Source organism: Taeniopygia guttata, chromosome 11, assembly GCF_048771995.1.
Source record: "Taeniopygia guttata chromosome 11, bTaeGut7.mat, whole genome shotgun sequence".
NCBI lineage: Eukaryota > Metazoa > Chordata > Aves > Passeriformes > Estrildidae > Taeniopygia > Taeniopygia guttata.
The window spans coordinates 5836256-5854615 of NC_133036.1; the positions used below are offsets into that span (position 1 = coordinate 5836256).

Here is an 18360-nt window from a genome sequence, read left to right on the forward strand (position 1 = left end):
AAGTGAAATGTTACTGGCAGTGGAGTCCAGAGCCTCATTGCTCACCTGTGTGCCACCCCCACAGGGATGTGTGACCCCCATTCCTCACTCACATGTGCCTGGGACTGTGCTGAAAGGACCTGTGCTGAAATGTGCCTGATTCAAAGGACTCTGAGAGTGGGAGGAAGAAACAATCAGGTTTTGAAATCCTGCAGAAGTTGAACAGGAAAGTAAAACTGAGCTGCACATCCCAGAAGCTCACTTGCCTCCCTTCCTGACTGGGTAACCTGAGCTGGAATTGAACTGAAATTGCACTTTTTCATATGTGCCCTTAGTACACACACCCTGATCTGAAGGTTACAAGGAGTTCCAGTAGCTTAACTGTAACTTTTCCTTATATGTAATTTTAAAATTTTATTTATGTAATATGGCAGGGGACATACATTCTTTTAAATGGTCTGGAGTAGAACATCAAAAGATCTGTGTAAAGCCTTTATCTGTCCACTTCCCTCCATTTTTTGCAGCCAGACAGATTAATGGTGATATCTTGGGCAACACAGGCACTGAACAGCTCCTGACACTGCCTATAAACCTGCAGATTCAGCTCCTGAATCCATTAGTTCACTAATGCAGACTGCACAGTTTTTGGAAATCTTCAAGACAATCCAGCAACTAATCCCCAAAATTTCCACACCCAGCACCAGACATTTCTATGGTGTGTAGCAGAGTTTTTCCCCTGCTCTCACAAGAATCAAGTGGTAAAACTGATCTTGGCTTTATCAGAGCCATATCAGATTTCTATGCCTTGATTTTTGCCCAGCTTCCCAAAAGGATATTTGAAATGACACACTTACAGTAACTCCTTGATGTGCTTGCAATTGGCAAGAGCTTCCACCAGCTTTTCCCCTCCAGCAGGACTAGGACAGTTCCCTGAAAGGCTAAAACAAACATGAGACTCTCAGTGACTAAATGAGAACCAGAATGTACCAGATTAAGATATTTCACTGTCTGCCTGCTGTGATGGGAGACTCGGGCCCCTGGGAAATGGTCTGGGGGTTTTTCGGTTCTTTTGTCAAGTGCTGAGTAACTCCTGGCCCTGCAGGTACTGTGGGGAAGGAGAGTTTTCCCTCTCACAGACAGAACTGGGAACTTCCTTTTCTTTCTCCAAGTCATTTCCAGGTTTTTCATTTCAAAAAGTTACAAGGCCTGCCCCAAGTGCTGAGCCTAACAAACAGCCTGGATGCTCCAATTTCTGCTCCCTGGGAGAAGGAACAGCCTGAATGTCTCAGTCCTGCCCAGGGATTCCCACATTGGCTTCCCCACCAACCATGGCCATGACCAAAACAGTGAACCAAAACAAAGGGACTCACTCAATTTTCTTCAAGTTTTGCATTTCCAGGAGGACAGCAGCAAGATTTATCAGGCCTGGATCTCCAATCTCATTGTGGCTTAAACTTTAAAGAAGAGATAGAAGGCTGTGTTGTAAAGGAAAATGGCAGGCAAAATACAAGATCTTATTTCATGTGTCCCATTTGCTGGATGACACCTCAGGCCTTGCCAGCAGAATCAAAGAGCTGTTTATCTCAACTATCTCACAGAAAATTAATAGGTGTTAATGAGGGATTTTAAAAATTGCAAAGAACAATTAAAATCACTGGATCCTGTTGACAGGTAGGAAATTACTTCAACCAGAATACCAAGACAGGATGAAGACAGGTGGTTATTATTTTACAAAGTGCTACAGCAGAGAATGGACAGCATCTGGCAAGAGAGGGAGAAAGCAGAGCAAGCCTGGGGTTGGCTCCAGTACAGATCTTTTCAGGCAAATGCTGGGTCTGAGGCTTTCCCAGGACAGAAGGGAGTCCTAGTCCTGTTCTGCATCCTAGGGAAGATTTAAATTCTGGTTAATCCATTTTCTACATGACTGCAGCAGAGTGGGGTAAGACCAAAGTTTCCTTTTATGAACATTAAGTTCTGATTTCCTCTAGTCCAAGGTACCTCATACACGAGCATTTTGCAACCTCCCTTCTTTTGTTACCATACTGTGTTTAAGCACATCTGGTTCTCTCCAAATGCTGGCATTTGTGATCACCTCTCTGCAAGAAAGGAGAAACTTACTTGATTTCCTCTATGTTGTGCATTTTCCTCAAGGCTTCTGCCAGTCTGGAGCAGCCATCATTACCAATGCTGTTGTGGTCCAAGCTGGAAACAACATTCCCAGGAAAGTGGACACTCAGCTCCTGCTACTCAGCATCCCAGGCTGGGCCAGAGGCCAGCTGCAGGCACATACTTACATCAGCCTTTTCAGGGATGGCATCTCACACAGGCCCAGCACGAGCCCAGGGATGGCAGCACTGCTGAGGTGCATGTAGCCCAGGCTGAAGGATGAAATAACAAAGGTACAATTGACTCCCCAGGGGAGCAGAACAAGAGAGGGAGAGATGGGGCAGTGTATTCTAGTCCCTGTGAATAATTTCAGTTTTGTTCTTTAATGCAATTCTAATGGACCTGGATTCTGATAAAATACCAACAGAATACCAAACCTCTGGAGCAAGAGCCCAGTCCCTCATGGGGCAAGGTGCCACTGTGGCCACAAGGCAACAAGATCCATGCGAAAAAAAAAAAACCACTGCCAAAACATTTGATTCTCCACTGGAATTCTCTGCCACAAACTACTGATCTCTGTCTCTCTCACCCACTGTTCATTGCAAATATAAAATAATTGTTGCTTCTTCCCCATCAGAAGCCATCAGGAAAAGTACATCTGTCCACAGTACATGCAGAAGAGAGGCTGCAGTTAACTAAAGCTTCTAGAACACCTGGCAGCCTCTGGTCAGCCTGGTAACAACACACTCACTTGAGTTCTTCAATGGCCTGGCAATTCTGCAAGCCTGAGATCAAAGAATCGATTCCAGCTGGTGAAACACTGCTAGAGGTCAGCCTGCAAAACAGCAAGGAGCAAAGGAGGAGATGAGGTCTCAGCACACTGAGACAGAATTTACTGCACTGACAGCAAAACTGCCCCATCTCAAAGCCCAGACAACACAGACATCAGGGCCAGGAAGTCTGGAGAGATTTCCACAGCCCTTGTGTGCAGGGCTAAGAGGACTGGCCTGAGGCAGAGGACTGAACAAATAATAAATATGTGGAAAAGGTCCCAGCTGGACACACACCCCCAAGGTCACACATACCCAAATGTCTTCAGCTCTGGAAGGGGCAGCAGAATCCTGCCTAGCATTTCTGCTTCATCCTCATGGAGCTCCATGTGAGACCATCTGCAAGGAGGGAATGACAGGTCTGGGCTTTGTACAGTGGTGGCAGGAGGTCTGTGCCAAGGCCACAGCTAAGGCACAGCAGTGCTGGGACCTTGGAGGAGTGACAACTCTGACACTTGGCAAGGTCCCATGGGAGCTCCCAGCCATGGTAAGTGAGTATAGCTTGTCTGGGCACTGGGATATTGAGATGATTCCAAAGGATGCCCCAGCAAGCCACCAGGTCTGTGGGTCTTTCCTATTTTCCATTCAAACACGCCAAGAAGAGGACCCAAAGCCAGGGACTGGGACCTTGCTCTGGCCTCTCTCGTGCCCTACTGTGTGTTCAGAGTGCTGCTCTCACCAGGACAGGCTGCTCCCCTCCCTAAAATTCCTTTACAACACCTGGTAACTCACCTCAGCTGCTGAAGCTGAGCACATTTCTCACAAAGCCTTTGGAAGAAGGAGTGCTTCATTTCTGGCTTGTACAGCCTCAGTCTGCAGGACACAAACACACAGCACAACTGTCAGAGAGGATCAGTGCAGCATCTGGTGCCCCCCAGGGACACAATTAGGGACAGATCAGGGCTTTCAAGAGCCCACCTGGGGCTTTCCTGCCATGTCCCATTTATGTCACAGTCCGTGTAGAGGAACACAGCCCATCCCCACTGCCCAGGACAAGAGCTGCCTCTTCCTGCAGCTGCACAAAGGAAAAGGACACTGATGCTGCTCTCTCTGCACAAGCCAGCACGCCTTAAGAGTCTTCAAAGTGTTCCTGATTCCTGTTTGCTCCCAGGAAGGTAGATGGATTTTTTTTTGCCTTGTTTAGGTCCAGTATGGGCCTGAAGGAGAGCAGCCCAAAGGACCAAGCACATCCTTAAGGTTTCTTCTGCATGTGTGGCACAGAGGCACCCTGAGACTGAACCCATGGAGCCTTAGACACTCTGAAGATACTTTTCATCCCACAGTGAAATTCAAAGCAAGCAGAAAATAATGATAAATTGTTGCTTTCTCACCTGCTAATGACTGATTCTGTCTTCTCCAGGCAGTGTGGGAATCTTATGACTAATTGGAAGAGGGTTTTATCTTTACATATCCTGAAAAGTTAGAGATTAGAAAACAACATAAACCAGTGAACTCCTGAGGGAATAAAATACTATTTTCCATAGGAAAAATCAGGAGGACTGAACGGAACAGGATGATGCTGGCACATGAAAGCTAATCACCCATCTCTGAAGGGGTTTGTAATCTTTAAACTAGCTCCAAAACCAGCCTAAACTTGGCACCCATTCTGTCAAGGGCAACCAGGAACATGGTCTCCTTCCCATTAAACCCGAGTTGTGTGACCACAAACCTTCTAAGCACTTCTACCCACCAGCCATCTGGGTTAAAATTGGTTCAAATGGGCAAATAGATCACAAATGCACTGGAGACAGTGAATAAACAACAGAAGAACCGGTGCTGGCTTCAATCTCATTTCCTTAAGAGTATCAGGCTAAAAGAAAATATCTGGAAGATCCCAGGACCTGAGGTGCCACTCACATGATCTCAGCAATGTTTCCAGAGGCCTGGGCAGCCAGCTCCAGAAGGTTCACGACTCTCTCCCTGCACACCCATGGCTCTTCTATGCTGCAAAGCAGAACACAGGCAGCTCTGCTTCATCCACACACTTGGATCCACCTCTGCCTCTGTCAGCTGAGTGTGCCACACTCCAAACACGTGGAAAGGCTGCTTGGCTCAGCAGAGCAATGTCTGCATGGCCAACAGGGCAGCCTGGCAGCAGGCAGAAGCAGCCCAGCTTCCCTGCAGAGGAGGGGAGAATTTGGCTCCCAAGCAAAGTGCAGGATGCTCTGAGGATGCTCTGGCATCCTGCAGGAATGTGTCCACCAGAATGATCACCCTTTGTGAGGATGGCAGTGGTCTGTAGAGCCTGCACAGTTTATGGCCAGAGCTCTACACCAGGCTCAGTGGGAATCAAGGAGATAAAGCCAAACACCAATAACAGAGTCAGCCACGGGAATTTCTCAGGCCAGTGCTCCCTGTCTTTGGAAGAAGCACAGTTCACTTTTTTTTTTTTTTTTTTTTTTTGTGAAAGGAGATCTCAGAAGATCAGATCAGAATCTACAAAATCACAATAAGACAGTACCTGATTTTCAGCAGCCCCAGATCCTTCCTCAGGGAATGCAGAAGTCTCTCTGCAGCTTGGATTGTCATGTTGTTATTTGAGGACCTAGAACCAAAGCTCACTGTAATGAACAGCTCACAGATGAACCCCTCCAAATGGGCCCAAGAGCCATTAACTCACGTGTACTCTGTCAGACCAGTGCACTTTTCCAGGAGCAAGAACAACTTTTCCAAGTGCTCTGGCTGAAAGTTGCACTCTGCCAGTCTGAAAGGATGAGAAAGAGATCAGCCTTAGTTCATCACAAACAGTTCAGGCTTTCTGAGCTGGAAATATCAGGCAGCACAGCCTAACCCCATAGAGCAAGAAGGATGGCACAAAACCCTTAAACACCTTCAAGAGTTTAAAAAGAAAAAAATAAAAACCAAAACTGTGGCAACACTTCAAAAGCATCTGTTGAGATATTCTGGTAGAACATACCTATATGCTACAATGGCACTACTTTTTGTAGGACCCTTTCCTGTGACTGTAGGAACACCTACAGGTGCTCAGGTGAGGAACAGGCAGTGGGGAAGCAAAGAGAGAAAGGGATGTGGGATTCTCTGTGATGTGAGAAAGCTCTTCTCACAAGGTGAGTCAAAGGAAATGTATCAGCTGTTAGTACAAAATATCACCATGCCAGGAGAAAAAAGAGGTTTTGTCTGTCTTGTCCCTCAAAAAAAGGACCCCACCTTTGCCAAAGAAATCACCACAAAAAGTCTGTAACATTACCTCAGAATCTTTCTTGGGTCATCTCCGCTTGTCAGCTTGATGATTAAAGTTGCTTTGGAGCACAAACTGCACAGAGAAGACATAAGTGTAAGATTTAGATGGATAATTACTTTTACCAGTGTTCAGAATTTAATGATACCAAACTCCAGAAAATAATCCAACACAGCAGTGACACAGGCACAACTCACCCCTCCCTAAAATAAACCAGCCCAGGGAAATGCTCAATAAGGTCTCACTCATGCTAAATTGGCACAAAGGCAGCACTGGTGTTTGGAAAAGCAATTGTGAGCTGTCCTGCTTTTAATTTCCTCCTCTGCACTCTCTGTTGAGCTCTGGGGAGAAGTACAACTTTAAAGCAGCCCAAAGATTCAGCAGCCACACCTAACTGCAGGAATGAATGAAGTGTCCCTGGTTAAAATGGTTCAGGACAGACCAGCTGGTCCCATGAACACAAACACTGATAAGGTCCCACAGATGTGCAGCACAGCCCAGTCTCATGACTGGAATCTGTGAGAAAAGCACTTTGTGCCAGAGCAACAGACCCAGAGCCCATGGGATATTTTAGCTGAGAGGAAAGGAGATAAAATGCAAATCCAAGTAAAAGGACGTGGGAAATTTCTATTGCCTCTGAAATCTCAACATACTGAGGAGAACCTTAGAGAGCAATGCTGGCTCCTGCCCTGAAGAGGTTCATTAACATATATATACATGACAATAATTGTTGGTACAGCTGAATATCTGTGTCTATACACAAAAATAACCTGGCCCTTTGAAATGGTAGTTCTGCTTGGCAGTTATGTTTGGCCATTCAAAATGGACATAAACCAAAGCTTTAGGCAGCTGAAAACATGGTCCTCATCTTTCTTACCTGAAGATCACAAACTTTCAATAATTAAAAGGAAAACAAGCAGGGAAGACTCAGAAATGAATGAATTAATTAAAACAGTCACCTGACTTGAACTTCAGTGGTGTTTCTAGATGTGACAAAGGCATTTATGAGATGTAGGACTCCATCCTGAGAAATCCCATTATGGCTGAGACTGCACAGAAGGGAAGGAAGGATTTTCAAAGGTCAGGAGTCAGGGCTGTCCCCAGGCTCCTCAGGCACAGAGGCAAAATTCAAGTTAACACCGAAGACAGAGCAGTTTTTGGGGTGCTGGGCACCTTCAGCTTTGCTCAGTCACTGAACTCCCCAAGGCAGCGCTGATGACTTGGGGGACACAGCAAATGCAATTTTCCTCTTGCACTACAGAGGCAGCAGCAGCTGGAACATTTACTGCCTCACCAGAAAGGGATGGGGAGAGGCTGGTGCAGGGCACAGCTCAGCTCACACAGCTCAGCTCACACAGCTCAGCTCACAGCACCTTGGGTCTTACTCAGAGAGGACACTACATCCAGAGGAGTGATGAACTGAAAGCTCTGGGGACTGGTCAACCTCTGTCACACCACCCCACTCTGGGCAATGCTATTTCCTGCTGACACTACTAAAAAGATTTTTGCTTATTTTCAGCAGGTTTTGGGTCAGACCCTGAGTCACCACAGCCTGGTGGCCTTGAACAGTGCTCATAGCTCACTCAGAGCTTTCCTCCTAAGGCAGGAGAGGGCAAGAAGCACAAGCAGCAGCTTCATGGAGGATCACACCAACACCCTTCTGCTCCTCAGATTCACTGTGTGCTCTTACTTGAGGGAACAGGTACCAGGCACTCGATGCAAGTGGTCCAAGAGGCACCTCAGGCCTTCATCTCCCAGCTGATTCCTGGAGAGACTGCAAGGCAGAAGAACATGTGGCCAGCCAAAACTCAGCCTTTGAAACAGATTGCCCAAAGAGGTGGGGGGTTTCCCTGTGCCTGGAAATATTCAAAGCCTGGTTGGACAGGGTTCTGAGAAACCTGATCTAATTGAAGATGTCCCTGCTCATGACAGGGAGTTAGACTAGACAGCCTTTAAAGAGTCTTTCCAAAAAAAAAAAAAAGGTATTCTATAATTCTATATTTCTTTTAAACAGCAATACTCTGCTGAGAAGCTTTGAAGAAAAACCTCAAATTTCCTGCACTTCAATCCTAGCTTAGCCAAAAAAGGTCTGTTTAAAACAAATCACCGCCTTATGAAATTGCCTCATGCATAAGCTCCAGAGCAAGCTCAAACAAAGAGCTCGGGTGAAACCACAAATGCCTCCAAACAGTAAAGGAGTGAAAATCCAAAAGAAGTTGTCTCATCAGCTCAAAAGGACCTGTATAATTCCCAACTGATTGTGTTTCTCAGCAGTCTGTATGAGCACACATACCCTTGCAGACAGGCTGGGAAACTCCAGGCAATGCTGAACCCCACAAACACAGCTCTCCCTCAGTGACCCTGCTCCAGAGCATGGTGACACCCCAAGCCCCACTTACTCTACTTCTGCCAGCCCCCCGTGCTGCTCCAGGATGCTGCAGAGCTCCTCCACCTGCCCTTCTGCAATGGCACAGCCTGTCAGCCTGCGTGAGACAGCAAGAGAGTTAAAGCATGGCCAGCAACCAGCTCAGCCTGAGCACCGAGAGCAGCCCACCAGCAGCTGCACCTTTACACCAGTCTCTGTGCAGCATTCCCATTTTTTTGCCATCTCCTTGGTGCTGGGACAGAGACACGTTACAGGCTCCTGTCCAGGGGCACTCTGGAGCCATCACTCCAGAGAGGCTGCAGACACATCTCACATCACACAGATGTTTATGTGGAGATTATCCCCCAGAATTTGAGGCACACATTTGGAAAAGGCACTGATAAGGCCTCAATTCAGGTGCTCGTGCAGCAGAATTTGGTGCAACTCAGGATGATCATAAGCAGCCCAGAAAAAAAGGAGAAAAAGAAAAGCACTGGCCTCTGCCATCCCAATGCATCCAAATGTTTCTGAATTGCACTTAAGCAGATGAATTGAGCCCTAGAGCTTAAGCTACCAGCCCGAGCTCCTTGGCCACCAGCCCATGAATTCTCAATACAAGAGGAAACCTGGCTCCCTGCACTTGTGCTTCAAACCCACCCCCAGTGAATTCAGGAACTGTTCTACGCCAGTACCTGCAAGATGTCCTTGGGCTTTGCATGCTTGCTCCTAAATGCAAGAAGGCATTTTCACTTGACCTGAGGCAGACACAAAAGACAGTCCTTCAGCACTGATCTCCAAAGATGACAAGCTTTGTAGGCCCTTTAGGGCTGAGCTGCTGGGCTCCAAACAGTCTGAGTGTCTTACCGGACTTCCACCACTCTGATCCGCTCGCAGAGGTTGATGGAGTTGAGGAGTAAAACAGCACAACGTGGGGACAAGGAGTTTTTCCTAATACTGTAAGGGAAGGGAGAGAAGGAACACTGAAATCAGCTCCTAAGAAGAGAGGCTCCCATACACACAGCCCAATTTTCCCATTCTTCATTTTGAGACACAAAAGATTGGATACATCCCATTTAACTCAGGATGAGGGAGCACGCACCTAAAGTTTTGAGCATTGGCACTCAGTGCTCTTTTACCTAAAGGAGAGTCTCCTTTAGTCCCCTTTGACTAAAAAGGGAGTACAGACCAAGTACTTACATTGCACTACTCCTCCTTTGGGACTAGAGATATCCCAAACTGGAATCTGGGCAATCCTGTCTGGGCAAACTCAGACTCATGAGACCCTGCAGGTCCTCCATGCTACAACACCTTGCAAAAGTTGGCCAAGCTTCTTCTGGGGTTTTTAGTCCACTCAGTGGAGAGCCCTATTCCCTGACAGGGCTTCCCTGGCCTGAATTGCCCTCTGCTAAATATCATTAAAGTGCTGCTTTTCTTCTAGAAACAAGAAAGGAATGGATGTGGAAGCATTTCTGCGTTCTTTTTGCCTTGCTTGTTAGTTTACAATTACTGATTAATGCTCCTAAGATCTGCTGTGGCATTCACACTTTCCAAACCAACATTTCATGGCAGCAGTCATAGCAGGGACCACAGACATTACCTCAGTAGTGACAGATGACAGAGGGATGGCAGAAAGCTCAGTAATCTCTCAATGCTCTGGTCACTCAGTGAATTTCCAGACAGACTGTAAAGCATGGATGGAAACAAAACCCAGGGGAAACTGTTTCAATTCCTAATTATTTCTGTAACATTTACATGGACATGCACGCACAAAAGGGCAAATTCTGTAAAAGGACATGTCCAGAAATGCCATGAAAACTGGGCAAGATTTAGTCCTTACAGCCTGATCTTTGTGTTTCTTTATATCCTACAGCCAAGCAACATTCCAGTTTCAAGAGTCTTACTTTTCCATTATTGTACACTTACAAAATTATGCTACTGATGTCTTTCATGCAGGCGATAGGGGAATTAAGTTATTTTTATTTATGTTCTGACCAGCACTCTAATTTTCTTAGTGCCAAGCTCCTGCCTGGAGTGAGCAGCCCTTCAGGAGCAGAGTTCATGGCTTAGTGGGCCAGGAGCTCTTGCTCTGTACTACAAGCTGAGTCCTCAAGGAATAGAAGACAACAATTTTTTCTAGACACGGGACTGAGGAAGATCACGAGAACACACACATGTTCTGGGGCCTTTACACACTGATGTGGTAGACTTAGGAAAGGCCAAGTTCTCTTTGAAACAGGACAGCAGAAAGTCTGGGTTTAGTCAAGTATCTGGGTGAAGATGTGGTGAGAGGGGAGCTGGTGTACACCAGCTGCCACCCTGAACATCAGATCTGGGGTTTGAACATCAAATCTGTGGCTGGGGTTGGGGAGACAGACAGACAGACAGACAGACAGGCAGACTTACTCGATTTCTGTCAGCTGGGGACATTGAGCCAGTATCTGGCACAGCCTGGTCACATCCTCCAGACCCACCCTGCAGTCCCTGAGACTGAAGCAAACAAAGCACTCAGGGAGCTGAACATGACCACAGGATGCCACCAGTCCCTGCATATCCCAGAGCCTCACATCCAGGACAAGGCCCATGCTGACCCTCTCACTTCTACTACATATATTTTGCTACCTCTGGTCTAGGAATAAGAAATCAAAACCTGGGACAAGCAGATAACTTCACCATCCCTGAGACAATCTGAGAGAGCCAGTCCACCAAAATACCAATACTTTGGGTGCTGCCTCCCTGGAGCCACATCATTGGTGATTCAGCTGTCTCAGGAGACTGGACAGCATCTTTCCCTGCTCAGCACTGTCTTGGCTCTCCTAGAGGAAGGCTGGAAATGGTGCCTCCTCTGTCCTTCTCCAGGAAGGAAATCCTAGAAGCCTTTTTGGGTGACAAATTGGCAGGTCTCCATGGGCTGAATGTAGCAGTCACACAGATCTGTCTCATTATTTATGGGTAGAATTTTCCTTGCTGGAAAGCAGGACAATCCCCTCAAACCAAGAGAAAGATGCACTATGTATTTTCTGTCTGTCCCACACACCACCCTGCCCTGAGGACACAGACCCCCACAATCATCTCCCCCTGCAGTGCTGGTGAAAAGGGAAGCGGGGCTGCCATACCGAAAGCACTGTCCTTTTGCTTCCTGCTTGGGACGTGCCAGGGAACCACTTCTCCATCTGCTGGCACTTCTGGGGAAAGAACAGTGTAGCCCATGAGCTGTGCTGATGGTCTTGCCCCATGCAGCCAACTCCCCATGAAGGGGTGAGGCGGTGGCAGTGGTTCCTGCTCCAATCTGCCTTCCCTCACCACCTGCCAGAATGAGGTTCAGCCCATCCCCAGAAGAAAAAGAGCCTTATCAGCCCTCTTCCAGCCTCCAGAGAGCTCTGCAGCCACGCAGCACTTGGGTCTCTGCTGTGTCCTGGCCAGCAGGGAGGTGGCTGCAGCCTGTCTCAGCAGCTGGGTGCTGCTGGCTGCTCCATCCCCTCCAGCTGCTGCCAACCCATCAGCCACGAAACAGCTCACTGGGCTTCCCCCACCCTGGTTGGAGTTTGGCTCTTTATGGACACACCTCAGGGACCCACAGGTCGCCTTCTGTTTAGAATTTCACAGGAAGTTTAAAAGACTTGTATGAGTGGGCATGATTTTACCTGACTCTTTCCCAAAAGGTCAGATGAACCACCTGTGTGTGCCCTAAGCTGTAACCAGAAAAGAACATCATCAGCACGGAGTTTGACAACACAAGCTCCTGTATCACTCCTCAAAAGCCTCAGCTTGAGGTTTTAAACAGCAAAAGAATATAAAAAGTACTCCTGGCCATACCTGAGGCTCATTGTTTTAATGTGTTCCAGTGTAGTTAATGACTGAGCTAAGAAAAACACAGAGTTGAGGGAGATCTGGTTGTTGTTGAACCTGCAGGAAGAAAAGATGAAATCAGCTGCTGCAAGCAGAACTGATAAAAATGAACACCACAGCACAGGACAGTGATCCTTGTGCAGCACTCTGTTTCAGAAGCAGCCACACCTGACAGAAAACCACCCGTCCCCTTCATGGAGGAGCGAGCACAGAGGCTCCTGGGCACTGATGTCAGTCAAGCTTCAAGAGGAGTCAGACCAGACAGCACAGTGCACCTGCCCAACACAGAATATTCTGCACTGATTGTGAAGAGCCCTTCCCAAATGTGCACTGCGCTTTTCCACAAGCAATACTTCACAAAACAGGGGCTACTCACTTGAGAGAACGTAACATTTTCAGTTTTGGGAGGCACTGAAACAGCTGCAAAAGTCCCTCATCTCCCAGATAATTCCATGATAGGCTAGGATTTAAAGAAAGGCATTTAATTTTCACAGTAAAAAAAAACCCAGTAGGCACCATCATGTCTATTATCTCTATGTACAGCCACACATTCCAGCAGGCTATGCCTCTACCCCACTCTGTACAACACAACACTGCAGAACAAACAAGTGGCATTTTCTCAGCATCCCAAATGACTGCAGGTGAACACCACGGGAGCTAAGGAGGACTCACTCCAGCTCAGAGATGTGGCCACACTCCTTCAGGACTGCACACACATTCTTCAGGTCACTGGCTTGAAAATTACACTCTGTCAGTCTATGGGGAAAAAAGAAATCAATCATCCAGGATGCAGGATTTCAAACAAGGTTGTAAACTTCACTCCTCTGAAAACTAGAGAATCGGTGAAGAGATAATAACGAAATTAAACAATCCCCTTGAAACACCTTGCTGCTCACCAGCTCCCACAGAGTCTCCAGGTGATGGGCCACCCCCTGCCTGGCACTGCAGGTCCCTGTGTCCTTTGTAAGGCACAGGGTGGCCACCAGCTCCCAGCCCCTTGCCAGGGGCTGCAGCCATTCCCCCCAGCCAGGGCAGAACCTGCAGCTCCCCTGGCAGCTGGGAGATTCCCAGTTCCCTTGTGAGTCACCTCTTAGGGATGCAGGTTGCACTGGAAATGGGACATGCATGGAATACAATGAAAATTGGCCAGGGTACCTTATTTTTTGTGAAGTGGTTGGTGTCTGATTTTCCTCCCCATGTTGTTGGTCATCAGTAGAGAACACAGGCTTTTCCCTAAGTGAGCACAAAACCAGACAAAGGTGAAACTCTTTTGCTTTAGCAGTTTGGCAGATCCCTGGGGCTACCCTGGCTCCAGCCCATGCCTGTATCTTGCCAGCTGCAAGCTCTCCTTTTCTACCCAAATATTTGAGCATGCAGGCAACTGGAGAGAAGGGCAAAGAGATATTTCTATCTAAGTTTGATGGAGAATTCAGCTGGATTTTGCTGAATTTAGCTTTTGCCTAAATAAGTTTTGTGAAGAGCCTGTACAAAAATCTGACTATTCATAATTATATTGAACTGTCTATGACTAACCAAACTGTAACACTGTAACTAAAATCTACAACTATAAACAGTAAAACTATAACTAAATCTGACTATTCATAACTAAATGGAACATGGAAAAACTAAAATATCAGTGTTTGAAATGCCAGCTGGTGCCTTAAAGGAGTCCACAGATTGCCTGTCTCGGGCTGTCACTCTCTTTCAAGCACAGCCACTGGGTTGTGCCTATAAAAGTGCTGCTGTTTCTCTCAGGCTAAGGGGTGGAATGCAGTTATTCCATGGGAAATGCTATTTTACAGCGAGCTCAGTCCACAGAGAACAAGGGTATAAATAGTGAAACTAAAATTCCAGGAGCAACGGGAAACCATTTCTTGGTCAAAGCCTTTGGGCTGAGCTGTTTTAGCCATAATTTTATGAGGGGAAAAATGAAACTCCAAACATCTCATGATTTAGGAATACCATGGTCCAGAATGCATAGTGTACTCTACTGCAGGGATCTGTGAATATTTTCAGAATTTGGTGTGGAATTCACTTGGTTTTTTACCCTCACTATTATCAGATAGCATGGGTGTCATTAAGCAGCCTGCTCTGCTTAGGATGCTGTGGGATGCAATGTGCTCTAGAGACATAAAACACTACAGGAGGCAGTGACAACTTTTCAAGTGACTGAGAATGCCAGGAGACAGTTCTACATTTAGATTTGGGGGTTGGGGTGGGAGGCAGGAACTGCTGTGAAGTAGAGTGTTACCCTTGGTACCTACACAGGATGCAAGAACTAAACAGGATGCTGAGATAACACCGTTTGTGCACACACAGCTTACCTAGGAGGAAGGGAAACAATCTCCCTGTCTTCTCTAAACCTCAGGACTGCAGTATCATGACCAAGGCTGTGAAAAAGAGAAGTAATCAATCAATGTCACGGTTTGGTTATTTACAGGATTTCTTGTTTGGTTTGTTCTGCAAAACTCTGGTGACACCAATCATTTGTGCTTAAAACAGTCCCAAAGCAAGAAAAAGTAATCTCCATTGGTTTTAAACTCTGGATCAAATTATGCAGTGTTGATGATCCAGTTTCTCTGAATCACTAGACAAAGCACAGATGAAATTGCTGTACTTGAGTGTTTTCAAGTGAAAGTAATAGAGGAGAATTTCAGTGCTGCTCCAGGAGGTGTCACCAGTTCTCATGCTCTGCAGAGATCCTGTCTCCAAACCTTCCCAAGGCAGAGAGCAGGGAAGCATTTTAAAACTCCCCCATGCATGAGAGGACAGGCAGTTTTGTAAGCTCAGATTGTGGCTGCTGGCCTGGCACAATCAGCTCACAGCCCTGTGTCACCAAGTGCCAGCGTCAGGAGCCACCTCGGGACACGCTCTGCACCCACCACACGCCTGAGGTGACTCAACAAAAACCTCAGGATTCAACTCCCAGCCTTGTACATTGGGATTAACCCCAGGCATGATTCAAGACCTACATACCTGACCTGCAGCTCCATCACCTTCTGGCAGGTATTTACTGACTTCAACAGGCTGCAAATGCCAGTGACAGAGAGGTGGTTTTGGCTGAGACTAAGAAAGAAAAAGGCAATGAGCTGGTCCCTGAAATCCCACAGGATTGTGCTGTCCTGGAAGCAGCTACCAGTGCTCTGCATGCTTGAAACCATCTCCCTTCAGAAGAGGGCAGGTTGGTTTTGTACAAGGCAACACTTACTTCAGCTGCTTTGAAATTGAAATACAGGGGAGGCTTTCCAGCAGACAACTGCAGCCTTCATCTCCCAGCTTGTTGCCTGATAAACTGAAGCATTTTCCAGTTAGTGGGGACTGATTTGAGCAGTAAAAACAAAGCCCTCAAAACCTGCTTGCTTTCCCTTTCCTACAAAAAAAATGCTTTTTTGCCTGGACTGTTCTGTCTCAGATCAGTCTTCCACGCTTATTTCTACATGAATCGACTTCAGACAAAAAGTTTTAGCCCTTGGGCAACATGATTTATGTTTTAGACCCAAACCATCTTGCTTTAGGAAATCTATGATCTTTAAGGCCCTTTCCAACCCAAACCAGTCTGTGATCCTATGATCCCCTGCTCCACATCACCTGCCTACAGCCACTCAACAGGAAGGAAAGGAGGAACTTACTCCACTTCAGAGAGACAGGGACAGCTCTGGAGAATGGCCACAATCATCTTGGCATGTTGGGGAAACAGCCTGTGATCCTGCAAGCTGTCAACAGGAAGGCTTGGTGAGCAGTGAGGGGATGGGGGTGCCCCTGGCTGGGCCAGATAGCATTTCTATTGCCATTTTTATTTACTGATTCAGGTTTATTTCAAACTTTTCCACATGTGGGAATATCCTCTGTCCTTAAGGATGAACACACCTGCTTCTCTGGCCCTTCTACAGACCTGTCATTTGCAAATCACATGCACCAGCAGGACTCTATATGTCTGCTCTTACCATAAATTCACATGTCTAGCTGGAATTATGTGTTCATTATTCTCTTCCAACTTCAAATCCTGAGATCTGCAAACAAGCAAAATATTTGGCTTTTAATATGCTTTCATTAAATATCTGATAATTTGGGTCCCACTTAATATTTCCCAGCAGAAACCACCAGGTCTGTGTTCTGTTCTTGCAGCAGTTGTGCAATGCAAACATGGCACCTCAGCTTACCCAGGCTCTAAAGAGCTGCTGTCATGGAACTGGCTGTAGGTGTGGGTGCAAACCTGCTATTTTTGGTTACATTTCCCATTGCTCAGGCAGCTGCAAGGGCAGTGGGCACCAGCTGTGCTGTCATTGTGGTTTGTGGTGACACCAATGGCTTCAGTCAGCATAACTGAACACAGTAACCACAAGTGCAGTGTCTCACCTTTGAGCTTTCCCAGATGTGCCAGAAAAATAAATAATCATGGTGTCCACCCTGAAAAAGAGATCCAGGACATTATTAGGAAAGAGGTGGGAGGATGCCATTTATTTAGCAGAGGTGTTTGGTGAGGACCAAAGCCCAAAGCTGTTGCCTGGATGCTGAGGAGAGCCTTGACATCTCTCTCACCAGCTCACTGGCAGAGCCAAGCAGCAGCCACGTGCTCAGAGGGGAAAGGACACTGCACTCAGTGCCAAAGGACACCTTGAGCTGGGACTGCAGTGCAGATGAGACAGGCACACCCTGAAAGAGATTGGGCCAGGATTTTTTTTTTTTTTTTTTTTTTTTTATTGCAAGACCAGAAGTTTGTTGGAAAAAGATTCAAAAGATTCAGTATGAACTCCCTTCCAGCAAGAAAAATAAGAAAAAGCCATATGCAATTTGGGTTACACCAGGGATTACTTTGGCCTGTTAAACTTAGAACATAAGTTTAGAACCACAAGAGTGAGGTTGATTTAAAAAATCTACCCTTTGTCACACCAGACACATGAAGACCCCAAACCCTGTAATTTAAAGGAATGCAGAGCTATAGCTAAATTCACACATTTTCACTAAACTTAGCTGACTGATAGCAAATTTCCGCTAGTTAGTATAGAATTTCCTTTTTGATATATTGCAGAGCTTAGAAGCAAGTTTAAATTCTGTTATACAAGAAGAAATATCATACCCTGCAAACAGTTTTATAGACCAAGGATAAAAAGACCTATTAAAATACAAAGAGGAAGTACATGGTATGATGAATTCACATTTTGTTTCCAATAGAAAAGAAAAAAGGAGTCAAACTGATTTTTGTTCACTTCAATTAGCCAACAATTAAGCTGAAAAACAGTGTCCATTTGAAGTCAGTGTCTAAAGAGACAACCTACTTGCTTTTGTAAGAACTCCCATGTATTGATACCTGGCACAGAGTTCAGTAACATTTTGACACACGATGCCTTCCTTTGCCAAACTGAGAACAGCTTTCAAGGAAAGATGGTTGTTGCTCAGGCTGTGAACATGAGGAAAAATAGAATTTCAGCTGCTGAACCCCACAGCATGTTCTTTTGTTACACAAATGCCCTCTGCTCTGTTCCCCAAACCTCCTGAAGCACATGATCTTTTAATAAGGGTATTTCTCAAAAACTTCTGAAATTTCCATCTAGGACCCAATGAAAGCATTATCAGATCACAGTACTGTCTCTGCAAGCTGTAGCTCCCATGAATTTAGACTCAGAAATAACTCTTCCATGTGCAGCAGAATGATCATTTACCAATTTTGGGTTAGTTAGTGGAGGTAGTTCATACCTTCATGATTACACCACTGATCCACAGTGCAGTTCAACTCTCACTACAACAAAGCCAATTTAATTATGGCTTATTAAAGCAGGGAGGCCTGAACACAATCCCCCAGCCTCTGAGGATTTATTCTTTAATTGCACATTTGTTCCATTTCTTGCTGGACCTCATTAGATATGAAACACAAAATCTTGCTTCTACAAATCCTCTGCTTGTTCTCAGGGCCACTCCTGAGAGCCTCAAAGGAACCATCCCTGAGAACAGCACTGTGTGTGTAACAGAGATGGGTGAGGGAGTGGGGATTGCAAATGACACTGTTTTCCTGCCTTTTCTGCTCCCTGGGGGCAGGC

The 18360-nt window shown here is 46.2% G+C and overlaps 1 protein-coding gene across 6 annotated transcripts in view; it reads right to left on the bottom strand.

Annotated features, from left to right (window-relative positions):
• The window catches only part of NLRC5 (NLR family CARD domain containing 5), a 33552-nt gene that overhangs the window by 4897 nt on the left and 10295 nt on the right, over window positions 1-18360 (bottom strand). For 3 of the 6 annotated variants that reach the window (XM_072934575.1, XM_072934576.1, XM_072934574.1), the window contains 32 exons: window positions 17634-17723; window positions 16682-16732; window positions 16270-16335; window positions 15955-16038; window positions 15534-15617; window positions 15302-15391; window positions 14650-14715; window positions 13481-13558; window positions 12998-13081; window positions 12702-12785; window positions 12293-12382; window positions 12121-12168; window positions 11593-11661; window positions 10883-10966; window positions 10077-10160; window positions 9344-9433; window positions 9172-9234; window positions 8514-8597; window positions 7805-7888; window positions 7074-7163; window positions 6124-6189; window positions 5536-5619; window positions 5377-5460; window positions 4773-4859; window positions 4247-4327; window positions 3648-3728; window positions 3171-3254; window positions 2837-2920; window positions 2274-2357; window positions 2098-2181; window positions 1350-1433; window positions 834-917 (listed from right to left, as the gene is read on the bottom strand). In XM_072934575.1, coding sequence (XP_072790676.1) covers window positions 834-917; window positions 1350-1433; window positions 2098-2181; window positions 2274-2357; window positions 2837-2920; window positions 3171-3254; window positions 3648-3728; window positions 4247-4327; window positions 4773-4859; window positions 5377-5460; window positions 5536-5619; window positions 6124-6189; window positions 7074-7163; window positions 7805-7888; window positions 8514-8597; window positions 9172-9234; window positions 9344-9433; window positions 10077-10160; window positions 10883-10966; window positions 11593-11661; window positions 12121-12168; window positions 12293-12382; window positions 12702-12785; window positions 12998-13081; window positions 13481-13558; window positions 14650-14715; window positions 15302-15391; window positions 15534-15617; window positions 15955-16038; window positions 16270-16335; window positions 16682-16732; window positions 17634-17723 — 2550 coding nt within the window. Of the gene's footprint in view, window positions 1-16; window positions 189-833; window positions 918-1349; window positions 1434-2097; window positions 2182-2273; window positions 2358-2836; window positions 2921-3170; window positions 3255-3647; window positions 3729-4246; window positions 4328-4772; window positions 4860-5376; window positions 5461-5535; window positions 5620-6123; window positions 6190-7073; window positions 7164-7804; window positions 7889-8513; window positions 8598-9171; window positions 9235-9343; window positions 9434-10076; window positions 10161-10882; window positions 10967-11592; window positions 11662-12120; window positions 12169-12292; window positions 12383-12701; window positions 12786-12997; window positions 13082-13480; window positions 13559-14649; window positions 14716-15301; window positions 15392-15533; window positions 15618-15954; window positions 16039-16269; window positions 16336-16681; window positions 16733-17633; window positions 17724-18360 lie in introns of those variants that run through there. The other 3 variants (XM_072934579.1, XM_072934578.1, XM_072934577.1) reach the window with 3 other exon arrangements.